Source organism: Trachypithecus francoisi, unplaced genomic scaffold (genome assembly GCF_009764315.1).
Source record: "Trachypithecus francoisi isolate TF-2019V2 unplaced genomic scaffold, Tfra_2.0 Lachesis_group11, whole genome shotgun sequence".
NCBI classification, from domain to species: domain Eukaryota; kingdom Metazoa; phylum Chordata; class Mammalia; order Primates; family Cercopithecidae; genus Trachypithecus; species Trachypithecus francoisi.
In genome coordinates, this window is record NW_022681456.1 from 11,001,431 (window position 1) to 11,022,963 (window position 21,533).

A 21,533-nucleotide genomic window follows, 5' to 3' on the forward strand; every position below is an offset into this window, starting at 1 on the left:
TTAGTGAGACACAGTTACCCTATTTCAGTAAACCTGAGAGCTTTAATGCCCCATAAATGGTTTAAGAGAATGCTAGAAAGTTCTAGCCAGTACTCAGTGCTGCTTTCCTATCAGGGGGAAGAAAGAGAGAGTGGGCACAGCTGTAACACTTTCTGTCTGAGAGTCAGTTTTTGGTTATTTTTTTGAGACACAGTCTCACTCTGTTGCCCAGGCTGGAGTGCAGTGGCTGGATCTCAGCTCACTGCAAGCTCCACCTCCCGGGTTCACGCCATTCTCCTGCCTCAGCCCCCCGAGTAGCTGGGACTACAGGCGCCCGCCACCTTGCCTAGCTAGGTTTTTTTTGTATTTTTTAGTAGAGACGGGGTTTCACCGTGTTAGCCGGGATGGTCTCAATCTCCTGACCTCGTGATCCACCCGTCTCGGCCTCCCAAAGTGCTGGGATTACAGGCTTGAGCCACCGCACCCGTCCTATATTATTTATCTAGCCAGCATTTATTTAGTGCCTGCTGTGTGCCAGGCAGTGGGGATAAAAAAAGCAAAGTGGTCTATGACTTTTAGGAGCTCATAAGCTAACAAATGTTGCTTCCTTTCCAGTGAAGATAGGCGAGGACCAACGAGAGATTTTCATATTCTGTTTGTGCCACGCCGTAGCCTGTTGTGCGAACAGCGATTGAAGGATCTGGGAGTCTTGGGATCCTTTATTCATAGGGAGGAGTACAGCTTAGATCTCATTCCATTCGATGGGGATCTCTTATCCATGGAATCAGAGGGTGCGTTCAAAGTAAGTTTGGCATTTCCTTAACTTGAGGCATTAATTTTTGCCCAGTTTCTGAGTGTGAAAGTATCACAGTATTGATTACTGTGAAGCTGAGTCCCATTTTATATGTTTACTGATGCTTCAGATTTTCTATTCAACAAATTGTTCATTTTCTTTGCCCATTTTTTTCTCTTTGAGTAATTCTTTGTATATTCTGGATGTTGATCATTATGGATTAGAAAAGCTGCAAGTATCTTCCCAGTCTGTGACTTGTCTTTCAACTTTGTTTTTTGTTGTTGTTTTATTTTGTTTTATTTTATTTTATTTTGAGATGGAGTCTCGCTCTGTTGCCCGGGCTGGAGCGCAGTGGCGTGGTCTCAGCTCACCGCAACCTCCGCCTCCTGGGTTCAAGGGATTCTCCTGCCTCAGCCTCCTGAGTAGCTGAGATTACAGGCGTGTGCCACTATGCCCAGATAATTTTTGTATTTTTAGTACAGATGGGGTTTCACCATGTTGGTTTGCCAGGATGGTCTTAATCTCTTGACCTCGTGATCCGCCCGCCTTGGCCTCCCTAAGTGCTGAGATTACAGGCGTGAGCCACTGTACCTGGCTAACTTTCTGTATAATGTCTTTTATCATGTAGACACTTCCCATTAAAAGTAGTTAAATTTTGGCCGGGCGCGGTGGCTCAAGCCTGTAATCCCAGCACTTTGGGAGGCCGAGACGGGCGGATCACGAGGTCAGGAGATCGAGACCATCCTGGCTAACACGGTGAAACCCCGTCTCTACTAAAAATACAAAAAGCTAGCCGGGCGAGGTGGCGGGCGCCTGTAGTCCCAGCTACTCCGGAGGCTGAGACAGGAGAATGGCGTAAACCCGGGAGGCGGAGCTTGCAGTGAGCTGAGATCCGGCCACTGCACTCCAGCCTGGGTGGCAGAGCAAGACTCCGTCTCAAAAAAAAAAAAAAAAGTAGTTAAATTTTAAAATAATAGCTTTATTTATTATAACTCACAATACTGGCTGAGCTAAGTGGCTCATGACTGTAATCCCAGCACTTCAGGAGGCTGAGGCGGGTGAATCACCTGAGATCAGGAGTTTGAGACCAGGCTGGGAAACATGGGGAAACTCCGTCCCTACTAGAAATACAAAAATTAGCCGGGTGTGGTGGTGGGTGCCTGTGGTCCCAGCTGCTCAGGAGGCTGAGGCAGGAGAATCACTTGAACCTGGGAGGCGGAGGTTGCAGTGAGCCGAGATCGCACCACTGCATTGGCGACAGAGGGAGACTCTATCTCAAAAAATAAAAATAAAAACAGAACCAAAACTCACAATGCCATGAAATTCTCTCCTTTAAAATGTGAAATTCAGTGGTTTTTAGTGTATTCACAAAGTTGTGCAACTATCTCCACTATCTAAGTATGGCACATTTTAACTATCCCAAAAAGAATTCCCATGCCCAGTAGCAGTCCTTCCCTATCTTTCCTTCCCCCAGCCTCTGGCAGCCACTAATCTAGTTCAGTCTGTATGAATTCACCTATTCTGGAGTTTTCTTTTTCTTCTTTTTTTGAGGTAGAGTCTCACTCTTTTGCCCAGGTTGGAATGCAGTGACATGATCATACCTCACTGCAGCCGTCTTGACCTCCTAGGCTTGAGTGATCTTCCAGCCTCAGCCTTTTGAGTAGCTGGAACTACAGGCATGTGCCACCACACCTGGCTAACTTTTTTAAATTTCTTTTATTTCTATTTTTATTTTTTGGAGAGACAGCATCTTACTATGTTGTCCAGGCTGGTTTTGAACTTATTCTGGATATTTCTTAGAAATGAAATCCTATAATACAGATGTGGTCCTTTGTGTCTGGCATCGTCACTTAGTATAATGTTTTCAGGGTTCATCCAGGTTGAAGCCTGTGTGAGGCCTTCATTCCTTCGTGTTGCTGAATAGTATTCCATTGTAATGATATTATCATTCATCAGTTGATGCACATCTGATAGGTTGTTTCCACTTTCTGGCTGTCACAATACTGTGAATATTGTGAAAAGTTTTTATGTGGATGTATGGTTTCATTTCTCTTAGATATACCTAGGAGTAGAGACTGGGCGTGGTGGCTCACGCCTGTGATTCTAGCACTTTGGGAGGCTGAGGTGGGCGGATCATCTGAGGTTGGGAGTTCGAGACCACCCTGACCAACATGGAGAAACTCCATCTTTACTGAAAATACAAAATTAGCCGGGCATGGTGGCACATGCCTGTAATCCCAGCTACTTGGGAGGCTGAGACAGGAGAATCGCTTGAACCCGGGAGGTGGAGGTTGCAGTGAGCCGAGATTATACCATTGCACTGCAGCCTGGGCAACAAGAGTGAAACTCTGTCTTAAATAAATAAATAAATACGCATGCACACACACACACCCCTAGGAATAGAATTGCTGAGTCATGTGGTAACTTTACATTTAACAATTGGGGCCGGGCGCGGTGGCTCAAGCCTGTAATCCCAGCACTTTGGGAGGCCGAGACGGGCGGATCACGAGGTCAGGAGATCGAGACCATCCTGGCTAACACCGTGAAACCCCGTCTCTACTAAAATATACAAAAAACTAGCCGGGCGAGGTGGCAGGCGCCTGTAGTCCCAGCTACTCGGGAGGCTGAGGCAGGAGAATGGCGTAAACCCGGGAAGTGGAGCTTGCAGTGAGCTGAGATCCGGCCACTGCACTCCAGCCTGGGCGACAGAGCGAGACTCCGTCTCAAAAAAAAAAAAAAAAAACAATTGGAGGAGCTGCGAAACTTTTGCACTGAAGCTGTACCATTTGTACTCCTAGCAGCAGTGTGTGAGGGTTCCAGTTGTATATCCACATGTACATACTTGTTATTCTGTTTTTTTTTTTTTTTTTTTGAGACGGATTGTCACTTTGTCACCCAGCCTGGAGTGCAGTGGCGCGATCTCAATCTTGGCACACTGCAACCTCTGCCTCCTGGGCTCAAGCGATTCTCCCGCCTCAGCTTCCTGAGTAGCTGGGATTACAGATACATGATTTCCAAACATTTTCTTTTGTTCTGTGAGTTCTTTTCACTTTCTTGGTGAAATTGGTGTCGTTCAGTGCACTAAAGTTTTACATTTTGATGAAGTCCCTTTTAGTTTTCCTCTTGTTACTTGTGCTTTCAGTATCATCTCTGAGAAACCATTGCCTACCCCAGGACCACAAAGATTCACTCTGATGTTTCCTTCTTCTCTGAGAAACCATTGCCTACCCCAGGACCACAAAGATTCACTCTGATGTTTCCTTCTAAGAGTTTTATAATTTTTTATTTTTTAAAGAGACGGGTCTTACTATGTTGCCCAGGCTGGTCTCAAACTCCTGAGCTCAGGCAGTCCTCCCACCTCAGCCTCCCAAAGTGCTGGGAGTACAGGCGTGAGCCACCGTGCCCAGCTTATAATTTTTTTACATCTTACGTTTAGGTCTTCAACCCATTTTAAGTTAATTCTGTATATAATGCGAGGTGGGGGTCCAAATTTCATTTTTTGCACATGGATATGTTTTTGTTCCAGCACTATTTGTTGAAAAAACTGTATTTTCCTCATTGAATTTTCTTGGTACCCTTGTCAAAAATCAACTGTTCACAAACGTAAGGGTCTGTTTTTGGTCTTTCAGTTCTCTTCCACTGATCTGTATGTCCATATGTCCGTCCTTATGCCAGTACTACACTCTTAATTACAGTAGCTTTGCCATAAGCTTTGAAATCAGAAGTGTGAGTCTTTCATCCTAAGGCAGGTAAACGTATCACTTTTGTTCTTTTAGATTGTGCTTTTTGAGTCTTCATAAATCTTCTACTCTGCAGACAAAGAAGGAAATCTTTTTTTTTTTTTTTTGAGATGGTGTCTCACACTGTCACCCAGACTGGAGTGCAATGGCGCGATCTTGGCTCACTGCACCCTTTGCCTCCCGGGTTCAAGCAGTTCTCCTGCCTCAGCCTCCTAAGTAACTAGGATTACAAGGCACATGCTGCCATGCCCAGCTAATTTTGTTGTATATTAGTGGAGATGGGGTTTCACCGAGTTATCCAAGCTGGTCTTGAACTCTTAAGCTTCCGCCCATGCCAGCCCGTTTTTTTTTTTCTTTTTCTTTTTCTTTTTCTTTTGTTTTGAGGACCGCGGTGGTGGTGGAGAATGAACAGATACAAGAGACAAAGACAAACAGAGAACATGGCGGCCGCGCCTAGAGCCTCCGCCTCACTTTATTTATACTCCATAAACCCCACGTCAGCAAAAATAACACAATGCAAAACAAACTTTCTGCACCCAGATGTAACCTTCTGCTTAGTTCCTTGTCTCTAAGCTCTTTCTTATTTGTCTGCCTTCTTGGCGCCTACTCGAGTTCATTAAAAGTTCAACTAGAGATACTGTCCTTGACTACTGGAGTTCATTAAAAGTGCAACTAGCTAGAGATACTGTCCTTGAGCCTTATCTATTCTTAGCATACTGTTTTCAATGGCCCCTGCAGCAGAGTCTCACTCTGTTGCACAGGCTGGAGTGCAGTGGCACAATCTCGACTCACTGCAACCTCCGCCTTCTGGGTTCAAGTGATTATCTTGCCTCAGCCTCCCAAGTAGCTAGGATTACAGGCATCTGCCACCACGCCTGCCTAATTTTTGTATTTTTAGTAGAGACGGGATTTCACCATGTTGCCCAGGCTGATCTTGATATCCTGACCTCAGATGATCCACCTGCCTCATCCTCAGAAAGTGCTGGAATTACAGGCGTGAGCCACTGTGCCCAGCCTGAAGCTACTTTTTACCCCAGTTCTCAGACTGCCGCTTATCTCAGAAGCAATCACTATTTCTCTTTTTATTTTTTGGGGGGGATATTATATGCAGCTATAGCTCATAGTATATAATCCCTTCCCACTTTTGTAGAAGTAGTAGCATATGACATATACACTTTGGTATGTTGCGTTATTCTCTTAATAATATATCTGAGTCATTTTCTACTACATATGGCAATGCTTGTGTTATTCTCATTTGAAGCTGCATAGAGTTCCATTGTTTGGATGTACCGTAATGTATTCAATCAGCCTTCTAGTGGAGGGCACTTTTTTCCTCCCTATGCTGTTGGAGGCCATGCTACCGATAATGAGCCTGCATGTAGGCCCCTCTGCACATGCGCCCTTTGTAGGCTGCCTTTGCCTTGGTTGTTTCTTTTGATATTGCTTCTGGTAGTTTTGGCTGTGTGTATGTTTTTAACATAATCACACTTACCCATGTTTCTTTGATTTATGAGTTTATGATGCTGCTGCTGCTGGTGGTGGTGCTGCTCTGGAGACTATAATTTTTTTTTTAATTGTTTTTGAGACAGATTCTCACTCAGTCACCCAGGCTGGGGTGCAGTGGCATAATTTCAGCTCACCGCAACTTCCACCTCCCCAGTTCAAGCAGTTCTCCTGTCTTAGCCATCGAGTAACTGAGATTACAGGCACATGCCATCATGCCCGGCTAATTTTTGTATTTGTAGTAGAGATGGGGTTTCACCATGTTGGCCAGGCTGGTCTCGAACTCCTGACCTCAAGAGATCTGCCCGCCTCGTCCTCCCAAACTGCTGGGATTGCAGGTGTGAGCTGCTGTGCCTGGCATTTTTTTTCTTCTTACCAATAAAATACTTAGAAGGTAGAGACTAGAACTTTAGAGAACCACTGGTATAGTACATAAAATTATTTGAATCATTTTTTCCCCATTGTGTTGTTATAGAGATCACCTCATTAAAAGAGTTAATTTGTTGACAGTTTTCACAAAAGGGGGAGCAATGCAACTTTCCTTTTTTTTTTTTTTTTTTTTTTGAGGTGGAGTCTCGCTCTGTCGCCCAGGCTGGAGTGCAGTGGCCGGATCTCAGCTCACTGCAAGCTCCGCCTCCTGGGTTTACGCCATTCTCCTGCCTCAGCCTCCCTAGTAGCTGGGACTATAGGCGCCCGATATCTCGCCCGGCTAGTTTTTTTTTGTATTTTTTTTTAGTAGAGACGGGGTTTCACCGTGTTAGCCAGGATGGTCTCGATCTCCTGACCTCGTGATCTGCTCGTCTCGGCCTCCCAAAGTGCTGGGATTACAGGCGTGAGCCACCGTGCCCGGCTGAGAAATGCAACTTATTTAAAAAAATAAAATAGGCCAGGCACAGTGGTTCATGCCTATAATCCCAGCACTTTGGGAGACTAAGGTGGGAGGATCACTGAAGGCCAGGAGTTCGAGACCAGCCTGGGCAACAGAGTGAGGCCCTGTCTTTACAAAAAATTAGCCAAGCATAGTGGTGTGCACCTGTCATTCCAGCTACTCAGGAGGCTGAGACAGAAGGATCACCTGAGCCCAGGAGGTTGAGGCTGCAGGGAGCTGTGATCACACCAGTGCACTCCTGCCTGGGTGACAGAGTGAGACATGGCCATAGAAAAAACTGAAAAATAAAAAGTTAATCTGGGACAGTAGAAGTCAGTGGCACTACCAACTAGTGCTATAACTAGGGGACTTTCTTGGCTTTTTTTTTTTTTTTTTATTTGAGACAGAGTTTCACTCTTGTTCCCCAGGCTGGAGTGCAGTGGCACTATCTCGGCTCACTGCAACTTCCGCCTCCCGGGTTCAAGCAATTCTCCTGCCTCAACTTCCCGAGTAGTTGGAATTAGGTGCCCACCACCACACCTGGCTAATTTTTTGTTTTTTTTTTTTTTTTTGAGACGGAGTCTCGCTCTGTCGCCCAGGCTGGAGTGCAGTGGTCGGATCTCAGCTCACTGCAAGCTCCGCCTCCCGGGTTCACGCCATTCTCCTGCCTCAGCCTCCCGAGTAGCTGGGACTACAGGCGCCCGCCACCTCGCCCGGCTAGGTTTTGTATTTTTTTAGTAGAGACGGGGTTTCACCATTTTGGCCAGGATGATCTCGATCTCCTGACCTCGTGATCCGCCCGTCTCGGCCTCCCAAAGTGCTGGGATTACAGGCTTGAGCCACCGCGCCCGGCCTAATTTTTTGTAATTTTAGGAGAGACAGAGTTTCACGATGTTGGCCAGGCTGGTCTTGAACTCCTCACCTTATGATCCTCTCGCCTCGGCCTCCCAAAGTGCTGGGATTACAGGCGTGGACCACTGCACCCAACCCTCTTGGCTCTTTTGTACCCTGTTCCCTAGTGGTTTACTCACACTAAATCCCATCTGATGGTAATACAGATTTCCCTCTAACATTTTATAGGAAAATTTCAGCATACCAAAAAATTGAATTGTACAGTGAACACCCATCCATCCACCACTTATCTTCTGGATCAACAGTTTTCTGTATGTGCTTTATCACATACCTGTGATGGTATACCCATTTTTTATTAATCCATATTTGTGTATTTAATGGGAGTTGGTAGAAGCCAAAGCAAACTCTTGGAGTGACAAAATCTGTGCAGAGGAGAAATAACCTGTTTATTTTACTTATGATTTGTAAGAAAGGGCAGAACTATTTTCTTTTTTTTTTTCTTGAAACTGAGTTTCACTCTGCCGCCTAGGCTGGAGTGCGTTGGTACCATCTCTCACTGCAGCCTTCACCTCCTGGGTTCAAGTGATTCTCCTGCCTCAACCTCCTGAGTAGCTGGGACTACAGGCGCCCGCCACCATGCCGGCTAATTTTTTGTGTTTTTAATAGAGACAGGGTTACACCATGTGGCCCAGGCTGGTCTCGAACTCCTGACCTCAGGTAATCCACCACCTCAGCCTCCCAGAGTGCTGGGATTACAGGTGTGAGCCACTGTGCCTGGCCAGAACTATTTTCTACTGAGAATTTCAAGTCTTTGGCTTTGTACATTCACCTAAGATGCTGTTTAGAAAGAAAGGATTTTGAAGCCGGGCACAGTGTTGCTAAATTAGCCAAGGATAGTGGTACACATCTGTATCCGAGCTACTCAGGAGGATAAGGCAGGAGGATCACCAGAGCCCAGGGGTTTGAGGCTGTAGTGAGCTATGATCGCACTGCCACACTCCCCTCTGGGCAACACAGCAAGACCCTACCCGTTTTAAAAAAAAAAAAAAGAGGGAGAGAAAAAAACCACCTGCGAAGTGAGAGGAGGGAAGTGGTCACTTTTGATACAGGTGGATCAAAGCACAGATTCTAGACTCAGGTTGCCTTGTTCTGAACCCAGCTGTGTCACTTACTAGCTGTGCCCTGGGCCAGTTAGAGAATCTGTCTGTGCCTCAATTTATTCATATGTAGAAGGGAGTATAGTCCACAAAGGGCAAGGATTACATGAGAAAAATACATGTAAAGCATTTGATGGCAGTACCTGAAACATATAGGAAATGCTCAATAACAGTTAGCTTTTTTTTTCTTTTTTTTTTTGAGACGGAGTCTCACTCTGTCGCCCAGTTTGAGACCAGCCTGGGCAACATAGTAAAACCCCATCCCTACTAAAAATACAAAAAATTAGCCAGGCATGGTGGTGGGCGTCTGTGATCCCAGCTACTCAGGAGGCTGAGGTAGGAGAATCACTTGAACTTGGGAGGTGGAGGTTGTAGTGAGCTGAGGTTGCCCCACTGCACTCCAGCCTGGGCGATAGAGCAAGACTCTGTCTCAAAAAAAAAAAAAAATGCAAGATTAAAATCTGTTGCTAACTTTTACATCTTTTAAAAAATATTGTAAAAGAGATGTCTTTGTATAGTACAACTTAAAAAAATTAAGTAAAATATGAATGCTATTTGGAGGGGAGTTCCTTAATGTCTTTTTTTTTTTTTTTTTTTTGAGACAGAATCTTGCTCTTGCCCAGGCTGGAGTGCAGTAGCACAATCTTGGATCACTGCAACCTCTACCTCCCAGATTCAAGTGATTGTCCTGTCTCAGCCTCCCGAGTAGCTGGGATTACAGGCACATGCCACCACGCCCAGCTAATTTTTGTATTTTTAGTAGAGTCGGGGTTTCACCATGTTGGTCAGGCTGGTCTCGAACTCCCAACCTCATGATCCACCCCCCTCGGCCTCCCAAAGTGCAGGGATTACAGGCATGAGACACTGTGCCTGGCCCCTAATGTCTTTTGCCCGTGGATGTTCATCTGATCTGGAGCTTTAAGTAGTTTTGCCAAAAAGTGTGTCTTTTGACATTCTCGATGATGGTCTGCCATATTCTGGGAAATGTTAAAATACACCACACTCAAAAGAGTAGTCTGGCGACACTTTCAATAATAACCAAATGCTCCCCACCATGTCTGCCATCCTTCCTCCCTGGGGCAGAAGGCCTGACAAGTGACAACCACGTTCTCTCTTCCTCAGGACCTGGACCCTCAGGGCCCCCTCATTTCTGGCTGTGGACAGCAGGGACATGCTGGGTTGGTAGGGGTGGAGGGAATTGATAAAATGTACCGTATTGACTTATGAGTGCATAATGGTTGTAAAAAACCCAAATCATTCCATATAAAAGCTAACTGTTAGGCCGGGCGCGGTGGCTCACACCTGTAATCCCAGCACTTTGGGAGGCCGAGATGGGCAGATCATGAGGTCAGGAGATTGAGACCATCCTGGCTAACACAGTGAAACCCCGTCTCTACTAAAAATACAAAAATTAGCCGGGTGTGGTGGCGGGCGCCTGTAGTCCCAGCTACACGGGAGGCTGAGGCAGGAGAATGGTGTGAACCTGGGAGGCGGAGCTTGCAGTGAGCCAAGATCGCGCCACTGCACTCCAGCCTGGGCGACAGAGTGAGACTCCGTCTCAAAAAAAAAGAAAAAAAAAGCTAACTGTTATTGAGCATTTGCTATATGTTTCAGGTACTGCCATCAAATGCTTTACATGTATTTTTCTCATGTAATCCTTGCCCTTTGTGGACTATACTCCCTTCTACATATGAATAAATTGAGGCACAGACAGATTCTCTAACTGGCCCAGGGCACAGCTAGTAAGTGACACAGCTGGGTTCAGAACAAGGCAACCTGAGTCTAGAATCTGTGCTTTGATCCACCTGTATCAAAAGTGACCACTTCCCTCCTCTCACTTCGCAGGTGGTTTTTTTCTCTCCCTCTCTCTTTTTTTTTTTTTTAAAACGGGTAGGGTCTTGCTGTGTTGCCCAGAGGGGAGTGTGGCAGTGCGATCATAGCTCACTACAGCCTCAAACCCCTGGGCTCTGGTGATCCTCCTGCCTTATCCTCCTGAGTAGCTCGGATACAGATGTGTACCACTATCCTTGGCTAATTTAATTTTGTGTGGATACAGGGTCTCACTATGTTGCCCAGGCTGGTCTCAAACTCCAGAGCTCAAGCGATCCTCCTGTCTTGGCCTCCCAAAGTGCTGGGGTTACAGCCATGCACCTAGCCTTCCCAGGTGGTTTTGTGTGTATTTTGGAGGTCCTTTTTTCAGTGCAAATACATATATTTTTTATAAAATGAGATCATACTCAGGAGATTGTGGCCTTCAGTTGTCAGTTGTCATGAAAATCTGCCTCATCCTTTGTAAAAACAATAAAGTATTCTGTCCTGTGGTCTTTTGTGTTTCTGGGTAATTAGCATGTGGCTCTCCCAGCATGTCCTGCCAGAGTTTACTCTCACCAGTGAATGGGAACCCATCGTTCAGTGTAAGTCTGTATTCTTCCGTCTTTTATTCAAGAGCTTATTCAGAAGAGCTGGCATGCTGGGTGAACGGTTTCTCCCAGAAGCCCCGGCTCTGCCCAGGAGAAGTGCTTCCAGGGCTGCATCCACCCTTGGGGCTGCCAGCTTCAGGGCCTGGTCTGACAGGCAGCAGTTTTTGAAAATGAACTTGAGTTCCCAATTTTCCTGGCACAGTATGAAATAACTGGAAATGATTTTATTGTCTGTTGGTGCACCCCAGCCCCAGGAACAGAGATGGATCCCTGGGAGGCCCCCATGGCCTGGCAGTAATTGGCCTTTCCCCTCACAGGAGTGCTACCTGGAGGGTGACCAGACGAGCCTGTACCATGCAGCCAAGGGGCTGATGACCCTGCAAGCTCTGTACGGAACGATCCCCCAGATCTTTGGGAAAGGAGAATGCGCTCGGGTAAGAACCAGCTGCTTTCTGGTGGTAAAGAAGGGGCCCTTCACACCCCAGAAGGGAGGAGGAACGGGAAGCTCCTTACAAACAAATTCTATTGATCTTAATTATGTACGAATACTGTACTCATGAATTTGCCTACTGATTAAAATGCACTTATAACCTCCAAGTCAGTACTCATGGTGCTTTTGTGGGCGTGCACAGTGGTGACAGTTTGAGTAACCACTGTGCATGTTCCCAGCTGAGGCAGGTGACACTCCACCTTCCCATTTCAGCTCTCGGACTGCAAACAAGTGTACTTTTCACAGTCTCACTGTCATGTTTTCCACACATCTATACTTTTTTTGGTGATTTCACTGTTTAAAATGGCCCCCAAACGTAGGGCTGAGGCGCAGTCTGGTGTCCTGTGCACAAGAAGGCTGTGGTGTGCCTGGCAGAGACATTACGTGTGTCAGAGACGCTTCGTTCAGGCACGAGTCACAGAGCTGCTGGCTGTCAGTTCAATGTGAGTGATCAATAATTATGTTAAGTCAGGCATCTTTAAGCAGAAACACATATAAAACTGGGTTATGTATTGATCAAATGACAAAAACGTTGAGACCAGAGGCTCCTAGGAACCTAAGTCTGCATTTCTCCCAGGACCAGTGGTTCCATCTTTGCTAATTTAGTGTTTGCAGTGACTTCATAGAACATAACTACTGCCAATCACAAGAATAGACTGATCTGATTTTATGCCTCATTGGCAAATGGCAGCTCCCTTGGCGCAAGTGTTGGGATGGGTGCCAACAGCAAGGTGCTTTTCTAGAGCTGCTTATTTCTTAGCAATGCACTCTTCCAGTTTTTCTCCTTTTTCACTTTTTTGATTGTCTTGCTGGTTTTAGACAAATTTTCACATCTGCTCATTCCCAGGAGGGCCCCACCTCATCCAATGTTTTGTTTCCAGCAAGTGGCCAATATGATGATCAGGATGAAGAGAGAGTTTACAGGAAGCCAGAATTCAATATTTCCCGTTTTTGATAATCTCTTGTTGCTTGATCGGAATGTGGATTTATTAACACCTCTTGCCACTCAGCTGACATATGAAGGACTCATTGATGAAATTTATGGCATTCAGAACAGTAAGTACGTGACATCTGTTTTCACTAATAGGTAATATGAGAAGAATATCCTTTGTGGAGACTACTGTTTGTATATTGCACACTTAAGCATAATTTGAAGTCAGAGATCTAATTTTAATGATTCAAAGTGTAGATTAATATAGACCTTTTTGTAAGCAATTTAGCAACACATAAAACTTTTCTAACCCTTGGCCCAAGAAAGCCCAAAGCCTAAGAACGTGCATTGAGGAATCATTCCAAAGAAGGGGATCAGTGAGGTTTGCATAAAAATTTCGATTTCCATTTTCTTACCAGAATTTTCCAAACAATTTCAGTGGTTGAGTACATTATAAAATATTATGGAACCACCTGAGCATGGTGGCTCACACTTGTAATCCCAGCACTTTGGGAAGCCAAGGTAGGTAGATCACTTGAGGTCAGGAGTTCGAGACCAGCCTGGCAAAGATGATGAGACCCCTGTGTCTACTAAAAATACAAAAAATTAGCCGGGTGTGGTGGCGCGTTCTTGTAGCCCCAGCTACTTGGGAGGCTGAGGTGAGAGAATTGCTTGAACCCAGGAAGAGGAGGTTGCCATGAGCTGAGATAGTGCCACTGCACTCCAGCCTGCTGACAGAGTGAGACTCCATCTCAAAAAAAAAAGAAAATACTATGGAACCATCAAAATAATAAATGTGGAACATGAAAAACTGCATAGCCATGTCTATTTCAATTAGAAATTGTTATGTATGTGTCTGCGTATATATGTGTGTTCCAAACTATATTTATATCTATAAAAAATAACTAAGAATACCATAAAAACCAGGAATAACTGGAGGCGGAATACTCAGACCATGCCTCCAAAGGCTCAGTTGTTAGAAAGCTGCTTCCTTTACATAGAAATCCAAGAACCCTTGAAACAATGAAAATACTGACCTCTGACTTTCAGACACTAGGATTCATCTGAGCAAACTGCAGTTGTCAAAAAATTAACTGCAGTTGTACAAAAAATTAGCCGGGGATGGTGGCGGGTGCCTGTAATCCCAGCTACTTGGGAGGCTGAGGCAGGAGAATGGCGTGAACCTGGGAGGCGGCGCTTACATTGAGCTGAGATAGGGCCACTGCCCTCCAGCCTGGGCGACAGAGCGAGACTCCGTCTCAAAAAAAAAAAAAAAGAAAACAACTGGTACAGAAGATCGAGGCCACTCAATGGAAAATGTGGATGGCTGGCTAGAGCTTGGTCTTGGTGAGTGATGAGGTCAGAGATCACAAGCATGTTTGGTTTGACTGGTTTTGGCCCACATGGTATTTATTTCTGTCAGTTTTTTTTTTTTTTGAGACGGAGTCTTGCTCTGTCGCCTAGGCTGGAATGCAGTGGCCGGATCTCAGCTCATTGCAAGCTCCGCCTCCCAGGTTTACGCCATTCTCCTGGCTCAGCCTCCCAAGTAGCTGGGACTACAGGCGCCCGCCACCTCGTCCGGCTAGTTTTTTGTATTTTTTTTAGTAGAGACGGGGTTTCACCGTGTTAGCCAGGATGGTCTCGATCTCCTGACCTCGTGATCCGCCCGTCTTGGCCTCCCAAAGTGCTGGGATTACAGGCTTGAGCCACCGCGCCCGGCCTGTCAGTTTTTAAATGTGATACATTTTAAGTAATAATCCTGAATTATGCCATGACTTGAAAAATACTGGAAGCACTGGCAAGAGGCCACACTCCCACTGGTGGCCAGGACCTAGTGCCTCTAGAACTCCCTGCCTCACCACAGACCCCCACACCTGTCTCAGCCTGGCCTTCTTCCCTCATCTGCATAGTCGCCAGCCTCTATTGCCATCCTGAATGAAGCCACGTGGAGCCAAGGGAAGGCCGGAGGAGAGGGATGTGGAAGAAAGATGAGGCCAGGTGCAGTGGCTCATGCTGGTAACCCCAGCACTTTGGGAGGCCAAGGCAGGCAGATCACTTGAGATCAGGAGTTTGAGACCAGCCTGGCCAAAATGGTGAAACCCGTCTCTACTAAAAATACAAACATTAGTCAGATGTGGTGGCGGGCGCCTGTAATCCTAGCTACTCGGGAGGATGAGGCAGGAGAATTGCTTGAACCGGAGAGGTAGAAGTTGTAGTGAGCTGAGATCACGCCACTGCACTCCAGCCTGGGCAAGAGAGCAAGACTCCCTCTTAAATAAATAAATAAAATAAGAGAAAGAGAGAGATCCTCCCACCTAAGCCTCTCAAAGTGCTGGGATTACAAGCGTGAGCCACCGTGCCCAGCCTACATAAGATTTTTTTCATATATCAGATTATTTTCTTACCCTGGATTCCCTGATGCAGGATTTTTGGGGTGAAAGGCACTTGGTACGTGTTGCCAAATTGCTTTACTACAGAGTTACACCAGCTCCGTGCCATCAGTAGTTCATGAGCACATGTGGGGTGTTCCAGGGAAATAGAGACTCACTTGGCTTGGCAGGAGCAGAGTAGGGAGAAGGAAATTAAGACTCCCATGCTAAGGAATTTGGAAGCTTATTCTAGATCAGGGTGTACAACTTTTTCTATAAAGACCCAGATAGTAAGTATTTTAGGCTTTCGCTTGTTACACAGTGCAAGTCATACAGAGGAACCTCCTTGACTCTGTCATTGTAATGTGAAAGAAGCCATAGACGATACAAAAAGAATAGCTGTGGCCGTGTGCCAATAAAACTTTATTTACAAAAACAGAAAGTGGGCTGGGCGTGGTGGCTCACGCCTATAATCCAGCACTGTGGGAGGCCGAGGCAAGTGGCTCACCTGAAGTCAGGAGTTTGAGACCAGCCTGGCCAATGTGGTGAAATCCTGTCTGTACTAAAAATACAAAAAAATTAGCTGGGCGTAGTGGCGGGTGCGTATAATCCCAGCTACTCAGGAGACTGAGGCAGGAGAATCACTTGAACCCAGGAGGCAGAGGTTGCAGTGAGCCGAGATCATGTCATTGCACTCAAGCCTGGGTGACAATAGTGAAATTCCATCTCAAAAAAAAAAGAGAGTGAGCAGAGGTTGGCCCTCAGATCATAGTTTCTAATTCTTGTTCTAGAATGGCTTTTAAACTATTTTGGATTCCATCCCACAGAAATGTATTTTATATCATGACCCAGTACATACATGTATGTATATGTGTGCATGTGAAACTGAAACAAAAGTTTTATTTAAAAAAAAAACTGAAATCACCACTAGTTTCTCTAACGTCATGTGATAAGCTTTTGTACTTTCTGCTCTTCGCTGTTTTGGTACTGCTGTTTTCTTTTGTTTTGTCTTGGTTTTGTTTTTAAGATGCCACTTGCAACCCACCAGCTTGATTTCATGATCCACTAATGGAACATGATCTAGTTTGAAAAAATACTAAAAGTCAATGGGGAGATCCTTGAAAGTTTCCTGAGTGGAAAGGTGACCTAATCTCTAAATACATTTAGGAGGTACAGTGCTGTATGTGGTTTATATAGGTGCCCCAAAGTTAATCACAACTGTGGTATCAATATTAGAGTCACTACTTCCTGTACTTTGATCATGGCACATCAAAAGCTCAGAGCTATGTGTCATTTGCCATCTTCCATTTTCTCCTGAGGGAAATTCTGTTTTGTGCTTGGCCGCTTGATTGGTTCTTGCAGTCGTTGCACACAGGTGCTTATTCCCTTCCATTGCTGCTCAGGTTATGTGAAATTACCTCCAGAGAAATTTGCACCTAAGAAACAGGGCGATGTTGGTAAGGACCTCCCCACGGAAGCAAAGAAGCTGCAGCTGAATTCTGCAGAGGAGCTCTATGCTGAGATCCGAGACAAGAACTTCAATGCGGTGGGCTCTGTGCTCAGCAAGAAAGCAAAGATCATCTCGGCAGCATTCGAGGTGAGGCAAGTTTTGGGTGTCATTCTGCAACTCTGGGTCTCAGGTAGATGCCCATCCCTGAGGGGAATAAGAGCTCCAAAAATATGTAGCCATTAAACCAGGCTTCAATGCAACTTTTCTCATCTTCAGTAACTGCAAATTCAGTATTGGAAGATCCAAGGTTTTCTTTCATTTTAAACTTTCTCAGACCCGCGTTGTGTAAAGTTTTTTTTTGTTTTGTGTGTGGGGTAGGTGGAGGCACAAGTGTGTGCAGTTTACAGACTTCCATCATAAACATTTGCTTTATTGTCCTTTAAATTATTTCCTACCTCACTTAAGAGGAAGCCATCTGTACTATAAATAAAAGATCCTCTGTGATAGAACCTCTGCTTCATGCTGAAAACTCCAGTTTAGCCAGTGTGAATGTGGCAGGGAAACTCAGCACGTGTGGCAGGTGATAATGAGACTGAAATCCCCAGCAACCCAGAGCTTTGAAATTGGTGGCTTTATTATCACCTTCCTACCTCCTCTTGCCCGTTCACTAGTTTATTCTTGCTCAGGCTCCTTTTTGAAACATGGGAATTCAACAAGATCATAAAGTCTGAATATTTCGACTTTGGAAACATAAATTGGAAGTTTTTGAGAATGAATTTTTCACTGAGTATGTCGTTCCATATATTTTTTTTTTTTTTTTTTTTTTTTGAGACACGGTCTCGCTTTGTCTCCCAGGATGGATGTAGTGGTACAATCACGGCTTACTGGAGCTGCTACCTCCCAGACTCAAGCAATCCTCCCACCTCAGCCTCCCGAGTAGCTGGGACCACAGTCACATGCCATCATGCCTAGCCGAGTTTTTTGCTGTTGTTTTTTTTTTCTCTAGAGACGGGGACTTCCTGTGTTACCCAGGCTGGCTTGGAACTCAGCCATGTAATTCCAGATTTTATCTTTCTCAGGAATTATATTTATTAATTGATTTTCATATTTCTGAAATTACTTTTGGTTTATTAAATTTTGCCAAAAAATATCATCATCACCAAGCTAGGTTTGCTTTGTTCATAGACTATACTCAAGACTAAGGTTCAGGCCAGGCACAGTGGCTCTCGCCTGTCATCCCAGCACTATCAGAGGCTGAGGCAGGAGGATCACTTGAGCCCAGAAGTTCTAGACCAGCCTGGGCAACACAGCAAGACACTGTCTCTACAAAACTTTTTTTTTTTTTTAAACTAGCTGGGCAGTGGCATGTGCCTGTAATCCCAGCTCCTCAGGAGGCTGAGGTGGAAGCCTAGGAGGCAGAGGCTGCCGTGAGCTGTCATGACACCACTGCACTCCGTCCCGGGTGACAGAGAGACCCTGTCTCGACATCAAATAAAAGACTGAGGGTCAACAGGAAAAATGGATTTTTTTCTATTACATAGGAAACCTTTCCTCTTTATGATACCCTCTGAGCATCATTTTTTGTCTTAGGTTTTTACTCGGAAATTTGTATGATTTATATAATGCTATCTTTCACCAATACTCAGATGTCCACAAAATACTGACACATGTGTGAGCTGGTACATTGGAAGACAGACTGAGGCATTTGCTTCTCTAAAGAAGTGCTAATTCAGGAGACAGGCACCATGAACTCTATATTTCAGTGATGTATATACTTTTTCTTTTCTGTTTTTCTATATACTGTTGGAGCTGTGTTTGCCCTGATTTATTTGTATTCCATTCTTCCTTTCTCATCAACATAAATGAAGCATCCTCTGAACAATGCAAAAAACAGAGCACTTAAAATATTGGCCGGGCGGCCGGGCGTGGTGGCTCAAGCCTGTAATCCCAGCACTTTGGGAGGCCGAGACGGGCGGATCACGAGGTCAGGAGATCGAGACCATCCTGGCTAACATGGTGAAACCCCGTCTCTACTAAAAAATACAAAAAAACTAGCCGGGCGAGGTGGCAGGCGCCTGTAGTCCCAGCTACTTGGGAGACTGAGGCAGGAGAATGGCGTAAACCCGGGAGGCGGAGCTTGCAGTGAGCTGAGATCCGGCCACCGCACTCCAGCCTGGGTGACAGAGCGACAATCTGTCTCAAAAAAAAAAAAAAAAAAAAAATTGGCCAGGCACGGTGGCTCACACCTGTAATCCTAACATTTTGGGAGGCCAAGGTAAGTGGATCACCTGAGATCAGGAGTTCGAGACCAGCCTGACCAATGTGGTGAAACCCCATGTCTACCAAAAATACAAAAATTAGTTGGGCGTGGTGGCGGTCACCTGTTATCCCAGCTACTCAGGAGGCTGAGGCATGAGAATCTCTTGAATCCGGGAGGTGGAGGTCGCAGTGAGCCAAGATCACGCCACTGCACTCCAGCCTGGGCAACACAGTGAGAGTCCCTCTTAAAAAAATAAAATAAATGAACTATCTTCCCTGCTTGAGGCACTGCTCTCTTGTTTATTTCAGGAAAGACACAATGCTAAGACCGTGGGGGAGATCAAGCAGTTTGTTTCCCAGTTGCCCCACATGCAGGCAGCAAGGGGCTCGCTTGCAAACCATACCTCAATTGCAGAATTGATCAAAGATGTCACTAGTGAGTATCCTTTGTAATGATTGTTTCGATCTGGGGCTACTTGCACATACAATCTAGGTTTGACACCTAGGCCATCAACACCACACTGCCTCCTGGGAGAGTCAGCTCTGTCTTAGTACCACGTGTGCTCAGCGTTAATGAAGTGTACATATGTTAATAGTTAAGAATGTTCCAGGCGGGGCTTGGTGGCTCGTGCCTGTAATCCCAGCACTTCAGGAGTCCGAGACAGGCAGATCACCTGAGGTCAGGAGTTTGAGACCAGCCTGACCAACATAATGAAGCACCATCTCTACTAAAAATATAAAAATTAGCCAGGCGTGGCAGCAGGCACTTGTAATCCCAGCTACTCGGGAGGCTGAGGCAGAATTGCTTGAACCAGGTGACAGAGCAGGACTCTTGTCTTGAAAGACTGAAAGAGAGAGGGAGGGAGGAAGGGTCCACTTGTTAACTCATATTTTTTCATTATAATTTATATGAAAAATATTTGGAATGTAGATAAGAGAAAAAAATTATCCATAAGTTTGCCATCATAATTTGAGATGGTTAATTTTTTTAGTCTAGCTTTTTTCCTTTTTTTTTTTTTTTGAGACAGAGTTTTGCTCTTGTTGCCCAGGCTGGAGTGCAATGGCACAATCTCGGCTCACTGCAACCTCTGCCTCCCAGGTTCAAGCGATTCTCCTGCCTCAGCCTCCCGTGTAGCTGGTTTTACAGGGATGCACCACCACGCCCGGCTTATTTTGTATTTTTAGTAGAGATGGAGTTTCACCATGTTGGTCAGGCTGGTCTCAAACTCCCAACCCCAGGTAATGCACCTGCCTCGGCTCCCAAAGTGCTGGGATTACAGGCGTGAGCCACCGCGGCCAGCTGCTTTTTTCCTTTTTTGAAGGATTACTTAATTGGCTCATGTTCTTCCCTTGAATACTCTGTGCAGAATTGGTACAAAGAGTGTATGTTAAGTATTTTGAAAGAGCTCAGAAGATACCTATTAAAGCAGACATGAGTTTGTTCATTACAACACAGGGCTATAAAAGCTGGATAGGAGATTGTTTTACTAAGTATACTTTGAATATTAACCAAATCACAGTCTTGGAAAATCAGTCCTTTGTTTTCCTGTTCATAGAAGTAGAAACCAGTTGAAATTGGGTTGAACCTAATGATAAAAATGAAATGTTCTTGAGAAATTAGCTTTCATTCATACTGATGCTCATTCTGGGGTCTGTACTGAAATCCTAAGGATACAAAGGAGCACTGTTGTTGACTGTATCTCAGTATAACTTAGGAGTGCAGAGGCCTAGGGTTCTCCACGTTTCCTAGAAGATTTTCTTCAGGTGATGACTTAAACTTATTGCTTGCTTGCTTTTTTGCTTGATGTCTGGTTTCTTTTCTTTTGAGACAGAGTCTTGCTCTGTTGCCCAGGCTAGAATGCAGTAGCGCGATCTTAGCTCACTGTAAACTCCACTCCCCACTTAAGTGATTCTTGTGCCTCAGCCTCCCGAGTAGCTGGGACTACAGGTGTGCACCACCACACCCAGCTAATTTTTGTATTTTTGGCAGAAATGGGGTTTGGCCATGTTGGTCAGGCTGGTCTTGAACTTCTGGCCTGAAGTGATCCACCCACTTCGGCCTCCCACAGTGCTGAGATTACAGGTGTGAGCCACTGTGCCCAGCTACATGTCTAGTTTCTGAATTGTGCTCTGTGTATAAAAGCATGCCACTCAAGTAAATTAACATTTAATTTCTAAGTTGCAAATTTGCTAATTTCATTTTAGCTTCTGAAGACTTCTTTGATAAATTAACCGTGGAACAGGAGTTTATGTCTGGAATAGACACTGATAAGGTATGTGGACAAAAAAACCTCTTAAACAAGTAATTGAAAACTTATTAAACCTCAGATTATAGCCAGAAAACCAACTGCTTCAATTCCCATGCCTTGCCTAAAATTTTTTTTTTTTGAGATGGAGTCTCACTCTGTCGCCCAGCTCACTCTGTCACCCAGGCTGGAGTGCAGTGGCACGATCTCCGCTCACTGCAAGCTCCGCCTCCCGGGTTCACGCCATTCTCCTGCCTCAGCCTCCCGAGTAGCTGGGACTACAGGCACCCGCCACCTCACCCGGCTAGTTTTTTTGTATTTTTTAGTAGAGACGGGGTTTCACCATGTTAGCCAGGATGGTCTCCATCTCCTGACCTTGTGATCTGCCCACCTCAGCCTCCCAAAGTGCTGGGATTACAGGTGTCAGCCACCACGCCCAGCCACTTAAATATTTTTAAGAGCAAATGCAAAATGTG

At 45.3% G+C, this 21,533-nt stretch overlaps 1 protein-coding gene across 3 annotated transcripts in view; it reads left to right on the forward strand.

Annotated features, from left to right (window-relative positions):
• Positions 1-21,533, forward strand: part of VPS33A (VPS33A core subunit of CORVET and HOPS complexes) — a 33,258-nt gene that overhangs the window by 4,963 nt on the left and 6,762 nt on the right. For 2 of the 3 annotated variants that reach the window (XM_033220299.1, XM_033220301.1), the window contains exons 4-9: positions 595-781; positions 11,561-11,746; positions 12,684-12,858; positions 16,506-16,699; positions 19,121-19,247; positions 21,017-21,084. In XM_033220299.1, the coding sequence (XP_033076190.1) occupies positions 595-781; positions 11,561-11,746; positions 12,684-12,858; positions 16,506-16,699; positions 19,121-19,247; positions 21,017-21,084 (937 nt within the window). The remainder of the gene's footprint in view (positions 1-594; positions 782-11,560; positions 11,747-12,683; positions 12,859-16,505; positions 16,700-19,120; positions 19,248-21,016; positions 21,085-21,533) is intronic. The other variant, XM_033220300.1, reaches the window with a different exon arrangement.